Raw genomic sequence first — 22,366 nt, 5'->3', positions numbered from 1 at the left:
ACCGAGTTTGCGTCTCTGACATGGGTAGGGAGACCATTCCATAAAAATTGAGCTCTGTAGGAGAAAGCCCTGCCTCCAGCTGTTTGCTTAGAAATTCTAGGGACAATTAGGAGGCCTGCGTCTTGTGACCGTAGCGTACGTGTAGGTATGTACGGCAGACCAAATCAGAGAGATAGGTAGGAGCAAGCCCATGTAATGCTTTGTAGGTTAGCAGTAAAACTTTGAAATCAGCCCTTGCTTTGACAGGAAGCCAGTGTAAGGAGGCTAGCACTGGAGTAATATGATCACATTTTTTGGTTCTAGTCAGGATTCTAGCAGCCGTATTTAGCACTAACTGAAGTTAATTTAGTGCTTTATCCTGGTAGCTGGAAAGTAGAGCATTGCAGTAGTCTAACCTAGAAGTGACAAAAGCATGGATTCATTTTTCTGCATCATTTTTGGACAGAAAGTTAGATTTTTGCAATGTTACGTAGATGAAAAAAGCTGTCCTTGAAATGGTCTTGATATGTTCATCAAAACAGAGATCAGGGTCCAGAGTAATGCCGAGGTCCTTCAGTTTTATTTGACACGACTGTACAACCATTAAGATTAATTGTCATATTCAACAGACGGTCTCTTTGTTTCTTGGGACCTAGAACAAGCACCTCTGTTTTGTCCGAGTTTAAAAGTAGAAACTCATATCTAGAGCAGCATCTGGAGGTGAACCACTCATCTAGAGCAGCGTCTGGAGGTGAACCACTCATCTAGAGCAGCGTCTGGAGGTGAACCACTCATATCTAGAGCAGCATCTGGAGGTGAACCACTTATCTAGAGCAGCATCTGGAGGTGAACCACTTATCTAGAGCAGCGTCTGGAGGTGAACCACTCATATCTAGAGCAGCGTCTGAAGGTGAACCACTCATATCTAGAGCAGCATCTGGAGGTGAACCACTCATCTAGAGCAGCATCTGGAGGTGAACCAATCATCTAGAGCAGCATCTGGAGGTGAACCACTCACCTAGAGCAGCGTCTGGAGGTGAACCACTCACCTAGAGCAGCGTCTGGAGGTGAACCACTCATCTAGAGCAGCATCTGGAGGTGAACCACTCACCTAGAGCAGCGTCTGGAGGTGAACCACTCACCTAGAGCAGCGTCTGGAGGTGAACCACTCATATCTAGAGCAGCGTCTGGAGGTGAACCACTCATATCTAGAGCAGCGTCTAGAGGTGAACCACTCATATCTAGAGCAGCGTCTAGAGGTGAACAACTCATCTAGAGCAGCATCTGGAGGTGAACCACTCATCTAGAGCAGCGTCTGGAGGTGAACCACTCACCTAGAGCAGCGTCTGGAGGTGAACCACTCACCTAGAGCAGCGTCTGGAGGTGAACCACTCATCTAGAGCAGCGTCTGGAGGTGAACCACTCATCTAGAGCAGCATCTGGAGGTGAACCACTCACCTAGAGCAGCATCTGGAGGTGAACCACTCACCTAGAGCAGCGTCTGGAGGTGAACCTCTCATATCTAGAGCAGCGTCTGGAGGTGAACCACTCATATCTAGAGCAGCGTCTGGAGGTGAACCACTCATATCTAGAGCAGCGTCTGGGGGTGAACCACTCATCTAGAGCAGCGTCTGGAGGTGAACCACTCACCTAGAGCAGCGTCTGGAGGTGAACCACTCACCTAGAGCAGCGTCTGGAGGAGGACCACTCATTTAGAGCAGCGTCTGGAGGTGGACCACTCATCTAGAGCAGCGTCTGGACGTGGACCACTCATCTAGAGCAGCGTCTGGAAGTGAACCACTCATCTAGAGCAGCGTCTGGACGTGGACCACTCATCTAGAGCAGCGTCTGGAGGTGGACCACTCATCTAGAGCAGCGTCTGGAGGTGAACCACTCATCTAGAGCAGCGTCTGGACGTGGACCACTCATCTAGAGCAGCGTCTGGAGGTGAACCACTCATCTAGAGCAGCATCTGGAGGTGGACCACTCATCTAGAGCAGCGTCTGGAGGTGAACCACTCATCTAGAGCAGCGTCTGGACGTGGACCACTCATCTAGAGCAGCGTCTGGAGGTGAACCACTCACCTAGAGCAGCGTCTGGAGGTGAACCACTCACCTAGAGCAGCGTCTGGAGGAGGACCACTCATTTAGAGCAGCGTCTGGAGGTGGACCACTCATCTAGAGCAGCGTCTGGACGTGGACCACTCATCTAGAGCAGCGTCTGGAGGTGAACCACTCATCTAGAGCAGCGTCTGGACGTGGACCACTCATCTAGAGCAGCGTCTGGAGGTGGACCACTCATCTAGAGCAGCGTCTGGAGGTGAACCACTCATCTAGAGCAGCGTCTGGACGTGGACCACTCATCTAGAGCAGCGTCTGGAGGAGGACCACTCAAATCGTGTCAGCGGCCCAAATGGCTCCCTTTTAGTGCACTATATAATGAATATAGTGCCATTCGGGACACAGCCAATCTTTTCCAGTCCTGTTAGCAAACCTATCAAACATTTAACAAAATACCAGCAATGTACTGTACCCACCAGTTCGTCATCTAGAACCTAATATCCTCCAGCCTCTAAGTGTCTGGTAGATAAGATAAGGGAAGTGGCGTGTGTGTGTGTGACACCAGTCCACCTCTGATTGGACAGCATTATAAAGGTGACACCAGTCCACCTCTGATTGGACAGCATTATAAAGGTGACACCAGTCTACCTCTGATTGGACAGCATTATAAAGGTGACACCAGTCCACCTCTGATTGGACAGCATTATAAAGGTGACACCAGTCCACCTCTGATTGGACAGCATTATAAAGGTGACACCAGTCCACCTCTGATTGGACAGCATTATAAAGGTGACACCAGTCCACCTCTGATTGGACAGCATTATAAAGGTGACACCAGTCTACCTCTGATTGGACAGCATTATAAAGGTGACACCAGTCCACCTCTGATTGGACAGCATTATAAAGGTGACACCAGTTCACCTCTGATTGGACAGCATTATAAAGGTGACACCAGTCCACCTCTGATTGGACAGCATTATAAAGGTGGTACCAGTCCACCTCTGATTGGACAGCATTATAAAGGTGACACCAGTCCACCTCTGATTGGACAGCATTATAAAGTTGACACCAGTCCACCTCTGATTGGACAGCATTAGAAGGTGACACCAGTCCACCTCTGATTGGACAGCATTAGAAGGTGACACCAGTTCACCTATATAGATCTGTGTATATATCTGTTCATTGTGTATAAGATGGATCATTAGGGTATGTATATTTATATATCAGTCAAAAGTTTGGACACACCTACTCATTCAATGTGTTTTTCTTTATTTTGACTATTTTCTACATTGTAGAATAATAGTGAAGACATCAAAACTATGAAATTACACATATGGAATCATGTAGTAACCCAAAAAGTGTTAAACAAATCAAAATATAAATTTGACATTTGAGATTCTTCAAAGTAGCCACCCTTTGCCTTGATGACCGCTTTGTACACTCTTGGCATTCTCTCAACCAGCTTCATGAGGTAGTCACCTGGAATGCATTTCAATTGACAGGTGTGTCGGGGTGCTCTCCGTGCTCTCCGGGGGGGGGGGGGGGGTGGAGTCTAGCCCCACGCCCCTGGACCATGACTGTCCTTCTGATACATGTTTACCGTCAGAAACCTGTTTTCCTGGTCCTTATCGCTGTCCTCAAACATGTGGATTTGCCTTCCCTTGCAGAGAACTTTCTTTGTGGTATAGCTGAAATGCCTGGCTACAGCTGTACGCCAGGCAGTAGTGGGTCTGTGTAAAATAACAGGTTTGTAACAGTCCTGTTTTGTGACCAGTCGGCAAACAACGTTTATGAGTTCTCCCTCAGAATTCTGTGATTAAAGTTGTATCTCTCTCGCCGTCTCTATCTCCAGGGTGAATAGCTTTATTGGCATGGGAAAGGGCTTTATTGGCATGGGAAACATATGTTTACATTGCCAAAGCAAGTGAAATAGATAATAAACAAAAGTGAAATAAACAATAAAAATGAGCAGTAAACATTACACTCACAGAAGTTTCAAAAGAACAGAGACATTTCAAATGTCATATTATGTCTATATACAGTGTTGTAATGAAGTGCAAATAGTTAAAATAAAGGGAAAACAAAAATAAATAAATATGGGTTGTATTTACAATGGTGTTTGTTCTTCACTGGTTGCCCTTTTCTCGTGGCATCAGGTCACACATCTTCCTGCTGTGATGGAACACTGGTATTTCACCCAGTAGCTATGGGAGTTTATCAAGATTGGGTTTATTTTCATATTCTCTCTCTCTCTCCAGGGTGAATAACTGTCTCTCTCTCTCTCTCTCCAGGGTGAATAACTGTCTCTCTCTCTCTCTCTCCAGGGTGAATAACTGTCTGTCTCTCTCTAGGGTGAATAACTGTCTGTCTCTCTCTCTCTCCAGGGTGAATAACTGTCTCTCTCTCTCTCTCCAGGGTGAATAACTGTCTGTCTCTCTCTAGGGTGAATAACTGTCTGTCTCTCTCTCTCCAGGGTGAATAACTGTCTCTCTCTCTCTCCAGGGTGAATAACTGTCTGTCTCTCTCTCTCTCCAGGGTGAATAACTGTCTCTCTCTCTCTCTCTCTCTCTCTCTCCAGGGTGAATAACTGTCTGTCTCTCTCCACGGTGAATAACTGTCTGTCTCTCTCTCTCCAGGGTGAATAACTGTCTGTCTCTCTCTCTCCAGGGTGAATAACTGTCTCTCTCTCTCTCTCCAGGGTGAATAACTGTCTCTCTCTCTCTCTCTCCAGGGTCAAGAATACAGGAGACATGTTCTAGAGCCTACTCAGGGTCAGGAATACAGGAGGAATGTTCTAGAGCCGTCTCGGGGTCAGGAATACAGGAGGATTGTTCTAGAGACGTCTCGGGGTCAGGAATACAGGAGGAATGTAGAAGGAAGGAATCTAGAACCTCCTCAGGGGTCAGGAATACAGGAGATGGTGTCTAAATCAGAGTAGAACATGACATGTAAAAACCCTTGAGGAGAAAACGTATCTTAAATGAGGATTAGTATTTTGCTGATTCGTATCTCTAATACATACTATGTGACAATGTTCACTGAGATCATATGCAAATACTCCACTAGACAAATATTTATGGGGGTTGTTAGTAAGAATTAAATAAATCAGTGAGGAGTTAACAGTCTTTTTCACATTTAGCCTTGTGGGTTTTGAGATCAATTGAGTCAGACTTAAAATCAATGCATACAGTATCCCCTTAAATGATGGCGCTGGAGGAGATGGCTGCCGTTTTACGGTCCCCTAACCAGTTGTGTTATTGTGTGTGTTTTTCTCGCTATTTGTAACTTATTTTGTCCATAATGTTTCTGCCGCCGTCTTTTATGACCGAAAAGAGCTTCTAGATATCAGGACAGCGATTCCTCACCTCGTACTGGAAGAAGATTTTTTCTTTAACGAGTCGGATGCAAAGGATTTACTTCAGACACCTGACTAGGCCCTCATCCCCGTCATTCGCAGGAGAAAGAGAAGGAGATATCGGGGATGTAGGTCTGGGTGAGGATCTGACGGCGAGTGGATAATCTGCCTTTACCATCGGTCCTATTAACCAACGTACAATCATTGGATAATAGAATAGATGAACTACGAGCAAGACTATCCTACCAACGGACATTAAAAACATCCACACAGGTGGACTTTATTTAACTAATTAAGTGACTTTGATCTTATTTAGGGGCTTCAAAGCGAATACATATGCACTCACCATTTTTCCTTAATTCTTTATAATTTTTAAAAACGTTTTTTCATTTTTATTTCACTTAACCAATTTGAGCTATTTTGTGTATGTCCATTTCTATGAAATCCAAATAAAAATCAATTTAAATTACAGGTTGTAATGCAACAAATAGGAAAAACGCCAAGGGGTGAATACTTTTCCAAGGCACTGTACAGCTGGTGCACGAAATCTAAGGAAGTAGGAAGGTTTTGCTCACCTGAGGTAGAGTATCTCATGATAAGCTGTAGACCACACTATTTACCAAGAGAGTTTTCATCTAAATTCTTTGTAGCTGTCTATTTACCACCCCAAACCGATGCTGGCACTAAGACCGCACTCAATGAGCTGTATAGGGTCATAAGCAAACAGGAAAATGCTCATCCAGAAGTGGCGCTCATAGTGGCCGCGGACTTTAATGATAATAATGCAGGGAAATTTAAATCTGTTTTACCTCATTTCTACCAGCATATTAAATGAGCAACCAGAGGGAAAAAAACTCTAAACCACCTTTACTCCACACACACAGACACATACAAAGCTCTCTCTCACCCTCCATTTGGCAAATCTGACCATAATTCTATCCTCCTGATTCCTAACTAAAGCAGGAAGCACCAGTGACTCGGCCAATAAAAAAGTGGTCAGATGAAGCAGATGCTAAGCAACAGGGCTGTTTTGCACAGACTGGAATATGTTAGGGCTTGTGGCAGGGCTTGCAAACGATTACAGACTACAACGGGAAGCACAGTCGCGAGCTGTAACAAGAGCATACCAGATGAGATAAATTACTTCTATGCTCGCTTTGAGGCAAGTAACACTGAAACATGCATGAGAGCATCAGCTGTTCCGGATGACTGTGTGATCACGCTCTCTGTATCCGGTGTGAGTAAAACCTTTAAACAGGTCAACATCCACAAGGCCGCAGGGCCAGTCGGATTACCAGGACGTGTACTCCGAGCATGCGCTGACCAACTGCCATGTGTCTTCACTGACATTTTCAACCTCTCCTTGTCTGAGTCTGTAATACCAACATGTTTCAAGCAAACCACCATAGTCCCTGTGCCCAAGAACACCAAGGCAACCTGCCTAAATGACTACCGACCCGTAGCTCTCACGTCTGTATCCATGAAGTGCTTTGAATGGCTGGTCATGGCTCACATCAACACGATTATCCCAGAAACCCTAGACCCTCTCCAATTTGCATACCGCCCCAACAGATCAACAGATGATGCAATCTCTATTGCACTCCACACTGCCCTTTCCCACCTGGACAAAAGGAACACCCATGTGAGAATGCTATACAGCTCAGTGTTCAACACCATAGAGCTCTCAAAGCTCATCATTAAGCTTAGGACCCTGGGACTAAACACCTCCCTCTGCAACTGGATCCTGGACTTACTGACGGGCCGCCCCCAGGTGGTAAGGATAGGTAACAACACATCCGTCCCGCTGATCCTCAACACGGGGGCCCCTCAGGGGTGTGTGCTTAGTCTCCTCCTGTGCTCCCTGTTCACTCATGACTGCATGGCCTGGCCAACACCATCATTAAGTTTGCTGACGACAGTGGTAGGCCTGATCACTGACAACGATGAGACATCCTATAGGGAGGAGGTCAGACAGCTGGCAGTGTGGTGCCAGGACAACAACCTCTCCCTCAACGTGATCAAGACAAAGGAAATGATTGTGGACTACAGGAAAAGGAGGACCGAGCATGCCCCCATTCTCATCGACGGGGCTGTAGTGGAACATGTTGAGAGCTTCAAGTTCCTTGGCGTCCACATCACCAACAAACTAATATAGTCCAAGCACACCAAGACAGTCGTGAAGAGGGCACGACAAACCTATTCCCCCTCAGGAAACTGAATAGATTTGGCATGGGTCCTCAGATCCTCAAATGGTTCTACAGCTGCACTATCGAGAGCATCCTGACTGGTTGCATCACTGTCTGGTACGGCAACTGCTCGAGCTCCGATCGCAAGGCACTACCGAGGGTAGTGCGTACGGCCCAGTACATCACTGGGGCCAAGCTTCCTGACATCCAGGACCTCTATACCAGGCGGTGTCAGTGGAACGCCCTAACGATTGTCAAAGAATCCAGCCACCCTAGTCATAGACTGTTTTCTCTGTACCGCACGGCAAGCCGTACCAGAGCACCAAGTCTAGGTCCAAGAGGCTTCTAAACAGTTTCTACCCCAAGCCATAAGATTCCTGAACAGCTAATTAAATGGCTAGCCAGACTATTTGCATTGCCCTTTACACTTCTGCTACTCTCTGTTATTCTCTATGCATAGTCACTTCAATAACTCTACCTGCCTGCTTTAATGTTTGTGATTGGGATAAAGAGGAGAGGAGGACCAAGGTGCAGTGTGGTAAGTTATGCCTTTTAATGAAAACGAATACTCAAACAAAACAACAAAAATGATAAACGAAACAGTTCTGTATGGTGAACATACACTACAGAAAATAATCTCCCACAACTCAAAGGGGAAACCAGGCTACCTAAGTATGGTTCTCAATCAGGGACAACGATTGACAGCTGCCTCTAATTGAGAATCATACCAGGCCAAAAAAGGAACATAGACTGCCCACCCCACCCCAACCCACACCCTGACCATACTAAAACAAAGACAAAACAAAGGAACTAAGGTCAGAGCGTGACTCCATAATTACCTCGACTAACCGGTGCCCCCGCACATTGACATTTTTAAACTGCATTGTTGGTTAGGTAAGTAAGCATTTTACTGTTGTATTTGGCGCATGTGACAAATAAAATTTGATCTGATTTATCAAGCTTGTTAATTTGTTAGCTATCCAGCTGAGTGATCTAGCTTGTTAATTTGTTAGCTATCCAGCTGAGTGATCTAGCTTGTTAATTTGTTAGCTATCCAGCTGAGTGATCTAGCTTGTTAATGTGTTAGCTATCCAGCAGAGTGATCTAGCTTGTTAGCTATTGTCACACCCTGATCTGTTTAACCTGTGCTTGTCTCCAACCCCTCAAGGTATCCCCCATCTTCCCCTTTATCCCCTGGGTACTTATACATGTGTTCTCTGTTTGTCTGCTGCCAGTTCGTCTTGTTTGTCAAGTCAACCAGCGTTTTCTCAGCTCCTGTTTTCTCCCAGTCTCTCTTTTTCTTGCCCTCCTAGTTTTGACCCTTGCCTGACCCTGACTCTGAGCCCACCTGCCTGTCCTGACTCTGAGCCCACCTGCCTGCCCCTTACTCTGAGCCCACCTGCCTGCCCCTGACTCTGAGCCCACCTGCCTGCCCCTGACTCTGAGCCCACCTGCCTGCCCCTGACTCTGAGCCCACCTGCCTGCCCCTGACCCTGAGCCCACCTGCCTGCCCTGACCCTGAGCCCATCTGCCTGCCCCTGACCCTGAGCCCACCTGCCTGTCCTGACTCTGAGCCCACCTGCCTGCCGCTGACGCTGAGCCCACCTGCCTGCCCTGACTCTGAGCCCACCTGCCTGCCCCTGACTCTGAGCCCACCTGCCTGCCCCTGACTCTGAGCCCACCTGCCTGACCCTGACTCTGAGCCCACCTGCCTGTCCTGACTCTGAGCCCACCTGCCTGCCCCTGACTCTGAGCCCACCTGCCTGCCCCTGACTCTGAGCCCACCTGCCTGTCCTGACTCTGAGCCCACCTGCCTGCCCCTGACTCTGAGCCCACCTGCCTGCCCCTGACTCTGAGCCCACCTGCCTGCCCCTGACTCTGAGCCCACCTGCCTGCCCCTGACTCTGAGCCCACCTGCCTGCCCCTGACTCTGAGCCCACCTGCCTGCCCCTGACTCTGAGCCCACCTGCCTGCCCCTGACTCTGAGCCCACCTGCCTGCCCCTGACTGAGCCCACCTGCCTGCCCACCTGCCTGCCCCTGACCCTGAGCCCACCTGCCTGACCCTGAGCCTGCCTGCCCTTACTCTGAACCCACCTGCCTGTCCTGACTCTGAGCCCACCTGCCAGCCCCTGACCCTGAGCCCGCCTGCCTGACCCTGAGCCTGCCTGCCCCTGACCCTGAGCCCACCTGCCTGACCCTGAGCCCACCTGCCTGACCTGACCCTGAGCCCACCTGCCTGACCTGACTCTGAGCCCACCTGCCTGCCCCTGACTCTGAGCCCACCTGCCTGCCCCTGACCCTGAGCCCGCTTGCCGTCCTGTACCTTTGCCTCTACTCTGGATTATCGACCCCTACCTGCCTTGAACTCTCGTTTGCCTGCCCCTGTTGCCGTAATAAACATTGTTACTTCAACAGTCTGCATTTGGGTTAATTTGTTAGCTATCCAGCTGAGTGATCTAGCTTGTTAATTTGTTAGCTATCCAGCTGAGTGATCTAGCTTGTTAATGTGTTAGCTATCCAGCAGAGTGATCTAGCTTGTTAGCTATTGTCACACCCTGATCTGTTTAACCTGTGCTTGTCTCCAACCCCTCAAGGTATCCCCCATCTTCCCCTTTATCCCCTGGGTACTTATACATGTGTTCTCTGTTTGTCTGCTGCCAGTTCGTCTTGTTTGTCAAGTCAACCAGCGTTTTCTCAGCTCCTGTTTTCTCCCAGTCTCTCTTTTTCTTGCCCTCCTAGTTTTGACCCTTGCCTGACCCTGACTCTGAGCCCACCTGCCTGTCCTGACTCTGAGCCCACCTGCCTGCCCCTTACTCTGAGCCCACCTGCCTGCCCCTGACTCTGAGCCCACCTGCCTGCCCCTGACTCTGAGCCCACCTGCCTGCCCCTGACTCTGAGCCCACCTGCCTGCCCCTGACCCTGAGCCCACCTGCCTGAGCCCACCTGCCTGTTTTCTCCCAGTCTCTCTTTTTCTTGCCCTCCTAGTTTTGACCCTTGCCTGACCCTGACTCTGAGCCCACCTGCCTGCCCCTGACTCTGAGCCCACCTGCCTGCCCCTGACTCTGAGCCCACCTGCCTGCCCCTGACTCTGAGCCCACCTGCCTGCCCCTGACTGAGCCCACCTGCCTGCCCACCTGCCTGCCCCTGACCCTGAGCCCACCTGCCTGACCCTGAGCCTGCCTGCCCTTACTCTGAACCCACCTGCCTGTCCTGACTCTGAGCCCACCTGCCAGCCCCTGACCCTGAGCCCGCCTGCCTGACCCTGAGCCTGCCTGCCCCTGACCCTGAGCCCACCTGCCTGACCCTGAGCCCACCTGCCTGACCTGACCCTGAGCCCACCTGCCTGACCTGACTCTGAGCCCACCTGCCTGCCCCTGACTCTGAGCCCACCTGCCTGCCCCTGACCCTGAGCCCGCTTGCCGTCCTGTACCTTTGCCTCTACTCTGGATTATCGACCCCTACCTGCCTTGAACTCTCGTTTGCCTGCCCCTGTTGCCGTAATAAACATTGTTACTTCAACAGTCTGCATTTGGGTCTTACCTGACACCTAATAGCTATCCAATTGAGTTATCAAGCTTGTTAGTTTGTTAGCTATCAAGCCTTTTAGCTATCCAGTTGGGCTATCAAAGCTTGTTAGTGTAACAGGGTTATATTGGTGATTCCCCTTGCCACTTTCTTGTTAAGCCAATTTGGTTTGAGTTTGTCTTGCCTTCACCTACTCAACATGGCATCTTATTGGCTGGTTTGCGTAGCTCCCTTACGAGGGAGGATGTTTCGTTTAGAATCGTCCCAGTGAACAAGCACCAAACCAGCGGTAAGTTGTTGGTTGCAAAGCACTGTACGTCAAAAGTGATTTTTATACTCCCAAGTGTTTTAAATGTACAATTTATATCAATTTGTTTGTAAATGTTATTCGAACATCACACATAAGATGCAGTTTTTGGAGAATATTTGTTGTGCATTTTGTTCTAGAGAATTCCAGCTAATACTAGCTAGCAACTTAGTGTGTCTGGTGGGGGGGTTTGTATAGTTTGTACAGTGCGTGAGTGCAGAGTTGGATGGTGAGCCGTGCCTTGCATGACGTCCAATTTTGTGCTGTTCCTATCAGAATAAATCTCCATGACTGGTGCTACAAGTTGGAGTTTGTGTCGATGATTGATTGTACACAACGCAAGCAGAGTACTGTTACAATAGCTATCCAGTTGAGTTATCAAGCTTGTTAGCTATCCAGTTATCTTCTTGGGGTGGAATGAGACAGGAGGAGAGTAGGGGTTAGGGAGTAGGGGTCAGGGTGTAGGGGTCAGGGAGTAGGGTGTAGGGGTCAGGGAGTAGGATGTAGGGGTCAGTACCTGTAGGACAAGGTTTCCATTTTAATTGGCAGGATATTTGATAAATGTACAGGACCTATATGGAATGGGTGCTTAACCTGATTAGGGAATCCACCGTCAGTGCACAGAATGACAGATATCACATTTGCATTATGGTTATTCATATTAACAGAACATGCAAGTCGAGGATGCAACGATGTGGGGTCCTTCTTACTGAATTCTGATCTGCACTTTGAAGATGTTAGAATACCTGTCCACATTTACTTTCCCTCAACCAACAAGATAACTAACGAACAGCAAAATCACTAGCCTGTCAATCCACTACAGTTAAAAAGTTTAGGCTACCTTTTCTATATGCCAGCTTGTTGAGAAAGAAACAGCCTAAACAGACTCTGGGACAGTTGTGGGCCGATAGATCCCAAATTCATCCAACCAGTAGGAGGATAGAAGGAATAGAAGGATAACCATGACCAGTCCAACATGTATTTCCATCAACTGATATTTCCATCAGTCTAGAGGCTATAAGGCATTATGTCCATCAGTCTAGAGGCTATAAGGCATTATGTCCATCAGTGTAGAGGCTATAAGGCATTATGTCCATCAGTCTAGAGGCTATAAAGCATTATGTCCATCAGTCTAGAGGCTATAAAGCATTATGTCCATCAGTTTAGAGGCTATAAGGCATTATGTCCATCAGTGTAGAGGCTATAAGGCATTATGTCCATCAGTGTAGAGGCTATAAGGCATTATGTCCATCAGTTTAGAGGCTATAAAGCATTATGTCCATCAGTCTAGAGGCTATAAAGCATTATGTCCATCAGTTTAGAGGCTATAAAGCATTATGTCCATCAGTCTAGAGGCTATAAAGCATTATGTCCATCAGTTTAGAGGCTATAAGGCATTATGTCCATCAGTGTAGAGGCTATAAGGCATTATGTCCATCAGTGTAGAGGCTATAAGGCATTATGTCCATCAGTGTAGAGGCTATAAGGCATTATGTCCATCAGTTTAGAGGCTATTAAGCATTATGTCCATCAGTCTAGAGGCTATAAAGCATTATGTCCATCAGTTTAGAGGCTATAAGGCATTATGTTCATCAGTGTAGAGGCTATAAGGCATTATGTCCACCAGTGTAGAGGCTATAAAGCATTATGTCAGTGTTGGAGTGTTCCCCTGGCTATCTGTACATTTTAAAAACAAGAAAATGGTGCCATCTGCTTTGCTTAATAAAATACATTTTTAATGATTTATACTTTTACTTTTGATACATAAATATATTTTACATACTACATTTACGTTTGATACTTAAGTATATTTAGAACCAAATACTTTTAGACTTTTACTCAAGTATTATTTTACTGGGTGACTTTCACTTTTACTTTAGTAACTTTCCATCAATACTTTTACTGAAGTATGTTTAGAAATCTTATCAATCACAAGAGTAAAACCTATATTCCAAGCTGAACAACGAAATAAACGTTGTGTTATTTAATTAGGTATATAATGACCAAATGTTGCGAAATAGCCACATAGATGGCTATTATGATTTTATTCCTTTAAAAAAGGAATGAATGGCGAACGGGGCAAACGTTCGCTCTAATCGGAAATAATGTCACCAAAGATTTTAAAAACGAAGAGACCCCAGCCCCTCGTTTCAAATGGGAACAAATGAGTCACAGTGGGCAGAACAGGCAAGATCCTATTGGCGCGTTCTGGCACGCATGCGCATATTTCCGTTAGGGAACGCCTACTCTGTGAAGTGCTTGTGTCCAATAACAACATTTCTCTTTGCACTCCTTCGAAACAACGCCATTTATTTTTTTGTATTTCATTTTTAATGCAAAGAGTAAAGTAAAACCTAGTCCACTCTGTTCGTAATAAATTATAGTTTTGGGAACAGTACATTTTATTAACATCAAATATATAATCGATGAGAAATTTTGCAGAAATTTCAACCAAGTCCATCTCGGTCCAGCGTCTCCCAATGCCTGCATCTGGGATTCCTTTTTAAATGTATTTATATTTTTATTACCAATGTAGAAATGTCTGTATACTTACAATAAGTACATAAATAGACAATGATATCATATGCTAGGGGGTACAACAAATTATATATTATACAAATACCTTAAAAGAAACACACATATTGATTGTTTTAACAGCTTTCTTATTAGAAGAATGTATAATGGTCTTAATGTACTGCTAGAATTCCTTCACGGAAGAGTGTTTTTATTTTATTTGTGAATTTACCATTTATGAATACAACTGGGCTTCCTCCGCGGTAACGCCAAGCGGATGCTTCACATTTATACATCCGGTGAAATATCGATCTCATTGCTGTGACGTAACGTCGTTGACTATGGAACCCGCCTTCCTCTGGCAAGATGGCGCCGCTGGTGGTACAGCTGAAATGTGGACTCCACTTGCAAAGACAAACATTTACTACTTTACTCCAACATACAAGTTCGTATCATATTTGGAGAGGAGGTAACACACCGAATGGGAAGCAACAGACGACTTATTTGGTGAGTATTAACCTGGAGAGGGGAGGAAGGATACTGCTCTTAGACAAGTGTCCATCATAATGTTATAAAGTTAGCTAGTTTGGGGTGACTGGGTGTTAAGTTGTATTAGTCAGAAAGTTAACCAAGTTTGTGGTGCGTTGTTTCACAAGATTGCCATGGCTGTCGATGTTTGGCTTCAAGTTGAGATTAAAGTGAAAGTGATTTCGACATTAACTAGTTTAAGTTACTTGGATAACATCCCATAAGTAGCTATGGTTAGCTGGCTGGGTTGTGGTCACCTAGGTATGTCAATTGTGGGGCAGAAACTCTAATCCAGAGCGATTTACTTGCTGTAGGGCACATCGGTTGTTTTCCTTACCCAGTCGGCTCGGGGATTCGAACCAGAAACCTTTCGCTTACTTGCTCGTAACCGCTACCATACCTGCCTACTTCAGAACTGACAAAGTACAGCGTGTCAGTGCACAGTCTGTCTGATATGACTGCGCATCCCACCCGTGGACTAACTGATAATAGCTGCACGTGACAGACACCATGGGCTTATTAATTAGACCGGTTTTTGTTGCCAAACGTTTCTCAAACGGAAGCGAACGAAATGGACAGGGACCTACCGGGAATTTGTCCAATAAACTGTTTGGACTAATGATTACACCCCAGGTTGTAAGCCAGCTAGTACTACTGGTACGATGACATGCTTTACTCACTGTTGTTGAGCAACACTGTCACTGTGGTGAAATAACGGTTCAATTGCATTGATCCTGGATATTCTGGCACATAGCTAGCTCTTGATGCCTACAATCTTCTCTTAAAGGCTGTACAAATATGTTCCACCACGAACACTGTCTCAGTGTGTTCCTGACACCTGGAATGGGTTGGTTTAGCCCATGATCATGGACTCTCAGGCCCATAAGTCATTGGATGAAGGCGTCTTCTGAATGGGGAGTTTTGTTAAGATGCCTGACGCTCGGTCTGAACATGAACGTGTCTCGGTTTTGGACGCATTAGGGTCCTTATCTTTCAGCCAGAAATCATAAAGGTTAAATGAATACACTCCGTGTTAGGGTTCCCACACGGCCATATCTCCATGTTAGCGTGCTGATTTACTGAGACAAGAGGCGATCAGCTGTTCCAATTAGCTATCTAGCTCTGAACACCTGTGTGTAAACGTAATTTGGGAAGCGTAGCGGAAGTGTAGTTTCAGCGGATGGAGTCACCCATAGCTGTATGCATCTGTGCAAAACTGCTACAGTAACTTTCTCAGTCATTATTCACAATTCATTCATGAATATCCGTATTTAGAAAGTCTATTCGTATACTACGTTATTTACCATTCCTATTGGGCACAAAATAGCCTGAAACTCAATCCAAACAAATAGCAAATACATCCAACAAATTTGTTACGAGCTTGATGTAGTCATTGCATGCTATGAATATGGAATGCAATACTTCTTACTACTTTAATACACAAGTGAATTTGTCCCAATACTTTTGGTTCTCTAAAATGGACTATGTACATGTACTACTATTATACTGTACAGAAATGCTGTAATTTGCAAACCGTTCACCCGATATGGATGAAAATACTCACAAATTAAAGCTGACAGTCTTGACTTGAATCTCATTGTATCATTTGAAATCCGAAGTGCTGGAATACAGAGCCAAAACAACAACATGTGTCACTGTACCAATACTGTTGGCGCTCACTGTATAGGACCAAACATCCTATTTGGACTAAACTTTTTTTTCTAACAATGATGAATACAAAGAAAGTGTCAAAATACACCTGCAAAATGTCACCCATCTCTTTGCATAGCCCACCACATGGCCAGTTTCCTCAACCCCAACTGGATGGATCCATAAAGAATTACTTTGGGAATAAATAAAACTGAATTAAAAAAATAATAATACTTGAATAGAGGCTAATGCAATTGAAGGCATACAATTGTTGCTTCCTGAAACACCCAAATAATACATTAGAGGCAGTAGCCTTCCAGCGTGGAGCCAACTATTCAGCACCGTTTCACACTGCTTTGAGACAAGCCTCTTGATAAATCAATGTCAGAGATTTATTTTCACCGAATCTCCATTTGGATTCTGATTGTAGAAATGTTAGCTATGCTGAGGTGAGTGCTGCTCATGACCATCTTGTCTAGTAGGCTTGTTTATTATCACCGATCTGAACGTTTAGACGGCGTGTTATGTAGTTTAACGAGTCCATTAGTTTGAAATTCACTCGCTGTTGCTTAGTAACCTACTCTTTACCAGAAGCCTGTGTCTGAATCCATGTGATTTTAAAAAAAAAATTTAATCTCCGTTTGTATATTTGGATAATTCTCTGGCAGAGAAAAGAGGGTAAGAGGAGGTGGTATGTCTCTTCGTTTGCCCGTCTGTCACTGATCAGAAATATTTAGCGTGCTATAATGTAGCCTAAATCAAGTGGTCATCTGTCACTGATTTAAAAATATATATATGTTTTTTATGACAGCGGTTCCACACATTGCCGCAATGAAAGTTGTGAAGGGAAAAAAAAATAAAAAATGAAAAGCTGAAATGTTTTGAGTCAATCAGTATCAACCCCTTTATTATGGCACCATTATGGATAGATCAGTTACTCCAAATTGACAGTGAAAAGAAGGAAGCCTGTACAGAATAAAAAATATTCCAAAACATGCATCCTGTTTGCAAACAAGGCACTAAAATTATACTGCAAAATATGTGGCAAAGCGATTCACTTTTTGCCCTGAATACAAAGTATTCTGTTTGAGGTAAATCCAATACAACATGTTACTGAGTACCACTCTCCATATTGTCAAGCATCGCTGAATGGCGCACAAAATCCTACAGGAAATCCTGGTTCAGTCTGCTTTCCACCAGACACTGGGAGACGAATTCACCTTTCAGCAGGACAAGAACACAAGGCCAAATCTACACGGTAGTGTTAATCAAGAAGACTGTTACTGAATTTATAGTTTTGACTTAAATCTAAATGTAAATGGTTGCCTAGCAATGATCAACAACTAGTTTAATAGATAAAATATAAAATGTTAATTAATTAATGAATATTAATGTTCAAGCAACGTCAACACAAGAACTGTTCGTCGGGAGCTTCATGAAAGGGGTTTCCATGGCCCAGAACAAGCCTGAGATCACCATGCCCAATGCCAAGCGTCAGCTGGTGTAAATCTCACCGGACTCTGGAGCAGTGGAAACGGGTTCTCTGGAGTGATGAATCACGCTTCACCATCTGGCAGTCCGACAGACTAATCTAGGTTTGGTGAAGGGAAATCTCAAAGCTACAGCATACAATGACATCGTAGACGATTCTGTGCTTCCAACTTTGTGGCAACAGTTTGGGGAATGACAATACCCCTGTGCACAAAGTGAAGGCCATACAGCAATGGTTTGTCATTTGGCGTGGGAGAATTTGACTGGACTGCACAGAGCCCTGACCTCAACCCTATCGAACACCTTTGGGATGAGTTGGAATGCTTACTGTGAGCCAGACCTAATCGCCCAACCTCACTAATGCTCTTGTACCGTTACCCCCTGTATATAGCCTCCACATTGACCCTGTACTGGTACCCTCTGTATATAGCCTCCACATTGACTCTGTACCGGTACCCCCTGTATATAGCCTCCACATTGACCCTGTACCGGTACCCCCTGTATATAGCCTCCACCTTGACCCTGTACCGGTACCCCCTGTATATCATCTCCACATTGACTCTGTACCATAATACCCTGTATATAGCCTCCACATTGACTCTGTACCGACCCCCTGTATATAGCCTCCACATTGACTCTGTACCGGTACCCCCTGTATATAGCCTCCACATTGACCCTGTACCGGTACCCCCTGTATATAGCCTCCACATTGACTCTGTACTGGTACCCCCTGTATATAGCCTCCACATTGACCCTGTACTGGTACCCCCTGTATATAGCCTCCACATTGACTCTGTACCGGTACCCCCTGTATATAGCCTCCACATTGACTCTGTACTGGTACCCCCTGTATATAGCCTCCACATTGACTCTGTACCGTAATACCCTGTATATAGTCTCCACATTGACTCTGTACCGTAATACCCTGTATATCGTCTCCACATTGACTCCGTACCGTAATACCCTGTATATAGCCTCCACATTGACTCTTTACCGTAATACCCTGTATATAGTCTCCACATTGACTCTGTACCGTAATACCCTGTATATAGCCTCCACATTGACTCTGTACCATAATACCCTGTATATAGCCTCCACATTGACTCTGTACCGGTACCCACTGTATATAGCCTCCACATTGACTCTGTACCATAATACCCTGTATATAGCCTCCACATTGACTCTGTACCGGTACCCCCTGTATATAGCCTCCACATTGACTCTGTACCGTAATACCCTGTATATAGTCTCCACCTTGTTATTTTACTGCTGTTCTTAATTACTTGTCAATTTTATTTTTTGAAGCTGCATTGGTGGTTAGCTGCCCATAAGTAGCATTTTCCTGTAAGGGAAAGAGCCTGTTTGCAACGCATGTGCCTAATACAATTTGATTTGAACAATGGGCCTTCTACGCCTTCAGAGGATTTATAAAATAATGATTAATAATAATAATAATAATAATAATAATAATGATCTCATTTAACCTCTGCCAATTTATGTTGGAAAGAAAAGGTTTAACACTGAAGAGAAAAAAAAGATCCAATCAAGATTTTTCTTTGCTGGTCTCTGGGGAGATAAATCTAGCTAGCTAAGTCAGCCATTGGCTAGGCCATCAGAAGTTAGATAAAGGCATCTGTCATTCAACTGTATATGGGGCAACATTTGGTTGCCTGATACACCTGATACCGATAACTGGGGTTGCACATTTTGGGGAATATTCAGAGTTGGGAATTAATGGAGGTATATGCAAATTAATATTAATTCCATTTAAATGTAGATGTTTTTTGCATTTGGATATATTTACCATATCATATGGAGACAAACATTTTACCTTAATAATTTGCAATTATGTCTACTTATGTTAAGTCCTTCCAATTGTTTTATTTCTATTTAGTTACGAATTGAACATTCGTTGACTTCACATGAGATGATTTCACTGAACAACAGAAGGGAATATTGAATGATCCCCAATGATCAATCGCCTCTTCCAAAAACATATTCAACATCTGTAAAATGATAGTCCAGAAACCAAAGCTTTAGTTGTCTTCCTCTCAGGCTTCCATGTCTTCTCCCTGGACCTCCTCAATGTCCACCTCTTGAACATCAGACTCCGAGGCCTCATCTTCACTGTCACTTTGCAACCTTGTTGAGGTTGGCTCGTTGTCAGGCTCAAAAAGCCTCAAATTTGCTCGAATGGCCACCAATTTTTCAACCCTTGTATTGGTCAGCATGTTGCGTGCTTTGGTGTGTGTGTGTGTTCCCAAACAAGGACCAGTTGCGCTCTGAGGTGGCTGATGTTGGTGGGGTTTGGAGGATGATGGGGAAAGAGCCTCAGATCCACTAAGTCCCTTCCACCAGGTGGCTGATGAGAGATGTTGGCATGTCTGCCATATTGCATCCCAAAGCCCTTGCTTGGAAGTGTACTTCGCCAGACTGCCAAGAACCTTGCCCTCATCCAGGCCAAGGTGGCAAGACACAGTAGTGATGACATCATAGGCCTTGTTGATCTCTGCACCAGACAGGATGCTCTTGCCATGATTCTTGGGGTCCAACATGTCTGCTGCAGTGTGTTGCAGGGCTTCAGGCAGAAGTCTTCACACCTTTTGATGTATTTCAGAACTGCAGTTTCCTCTGATTGGAGCAACAGTGATGTGGGCAGGGCAGTATGGATTTATTATCTTACATCTGCAAGCAGAGTGTGAACATCATACAGGATGGCATTGTCTCCCTCAATCTGTGCAATGGCTACTGCTATAGGTTTAAGGTTAAGTAAAAAAAAAACTTCTGATTCCAGGGGGACCATGAGCTGTGGCTGTCTAAGGTGCCTGATTCATCATTTTCACCTCGAATAGAAGTAGAGCGACTTTTGTCAGAGGTTGCTTGTTGTGAACGCTGAGGGAACTTTATGCACTTGGCCAGATGATTCTGCATCTTTGTTGCATTCTTCACATATGATTTGGCACAGTATTTGCAAATGTACACAGCGTTTCCTTCTATATTAGCTGCAGTGAAATGTCTCCACACATCAGATCGTGCCCGTGGCCTTTTCTGAAGAAAAAGGAGTAAAAAAACAACAAATACAATTCCATGTATCATGACCTGTAAATGTTTATGGAAACAAGCTCCTCCCCTCTGTTCTCCTCCCCTCTGTTCTCCTCTCCTCCCCTCTCCTCTGTTCTCCTATTCTCCTCTGTTCTCCTGTTCTTTAGCTGAGCCCCAACCTGAGGACAGCCTCATGGACAGTCAACAGAAGTGACAACAGACGTATACTGGAGGCTGCAAAGGTACGTTCGGTTTGTTATTGGAGCCCATGCCATTTATGATATCAGAAATGATTACGTTTGAATGTGAACTGTGTGTGCTTGCTCACAGCATTTGCAGGTGACCGAGAGGACATGTTGGCACGGAAATGCAGGTGGAAGGCTAAACGCAGACCCCAAAAATGTGGTAAGAAAACACATAGTACTTCCAACTGTTCTATAACAGAAGCATGTTATGTTTTATTAGCTCCATGATCAGCATGTAAACAGAGAGAGAAGGGGATCATCCATTTGTTCCTAACTCAGTTCTCTAGGGAAAGACTCACCTTTACTCTCATAGGCAACTGACTGTTAATTCATACCACTACTAGACCAACAACAACAACTGACTGTTAATACATACCACCACTACTAGACCAGCAACAACTGACTGTGTTAATTCATACCACTACTAGACCAGCAACAACTGACTTAATTCATACCACCATTACTAGACCAGCAACAACTGACTGTTAATTCATACCACCACTACTAGACCAGCAACAACTGACTGTGTTAATACATACCAGTACTACTACACCAGCAACAACTGACTGTGTTAATTCATACCACAACTAGACCGGCAACAACTGACTGTTAATTCATACCACTACTACTACACCAGCAACAACTGACTGTGTTAATTCATACCACTACTAGACCAGAAACAACTGACTGTGTTAATTCATACCTCTACTAGACCAGCAACAACTGACTGTTGATTCATACTACTAGACCAGCAACAACTGACTGTTAATTCATACCACTAGACCAACAACAACTGACTGTGTTAATTCATACCACTACTAGACCAGAAACAATTGACTGTGTTAATTCATACCACTACTTGACCAGCAACAACTGACTGTTAATTCATTCCACTAGACCAGCAACAACTGACTTTTAATTCATACCACTAGACCAGCAACAACTGACTGTGTTAATTCATACCACTACTAGACCAGAAACAACTGACTGTGTTAATTCATACCACTACTAGACCAGAAACAACTGACTGTTAATTCATACCACTAGACCAGCAACAACTGACTGTGTTAATTCATACCACTACTAGACCAGTAACAACTGACTGTGTTAATTCATACCACTACTAGACCAGAAACAACTGACTGTGTTAATTCATACCACTACTAGACCAGAAACAATTGACTGTGTTAATTCATACCACCACTACTAGACCAGCAACAACTGACTGTGTTAATTCATACCACTACTACTACACCAGCAACAACTGACTGTGTTAATTCATACCACCACTACTAGACCAGAAACAACTGACTGTGTTAATTCATACCACTACTAGACCAGAAACAATTGACTGTGTTAATTCATACCACCACTACTAGACCAGCAACAACTGACTGTGTTAATTCATACCACCACTACTAGACCAGCAACAACTGACTGTGTTAATTCATACCACTACTACTACACCAGCAACAACTGACTG

General features: G+C 44.9%; 1 protein-coding gene across 1 annotated transcript in view; it reads left to right on the top strand.

Annotated features, from left to right (window-relative positions):
• The first annotated feature begins 13,720 nt into the window (after positions 1-13,720).
• Positions 13,721-22,366, top strand: part of abcb7 (ATP binding cassette subfamily B member 7) — a 94,154-nt gene continuing 85,508 nt past the window's right edge. Inside the window, exons 1-3 of the mRNA XM_090221163.1 lie at positions 13,721-14,434; positions 20,806-20,880; positions 20,969-21,043. Coding sequence (XP_090077289.1) covers positions 14,294-14,434; positions 20,806-20,880; positions 20,969-21,043 — 291 coding nt within the window. The 5' untranslated portion in view covers positions 13,721-14,293. The remainder of the gene's footprint in view (positions 14,435-20,805; positions 20,881-20,968; positions 21,044-22,366) is intronic.

The sequence above is a fragment of the Oncorhynchus mykiss genome, chromosome 25, assembly GCF_057628025.1.
Source record: "Oncorhynchus mykiss isolate SJ-2025 chromosome 25, ASM5762802v1, whole genome shotgun sequence".
Classification (NCBI taxonomy): Eukaryota; Metazoa; Chordata; class Actinopteri; order Salmoniformes; family Salmonidae; genus Oncorhynchus; species Oncorhynchus mykiss.
This window is presented reverse-complemented; position numbering and strand designations above follow the sequence as displayed.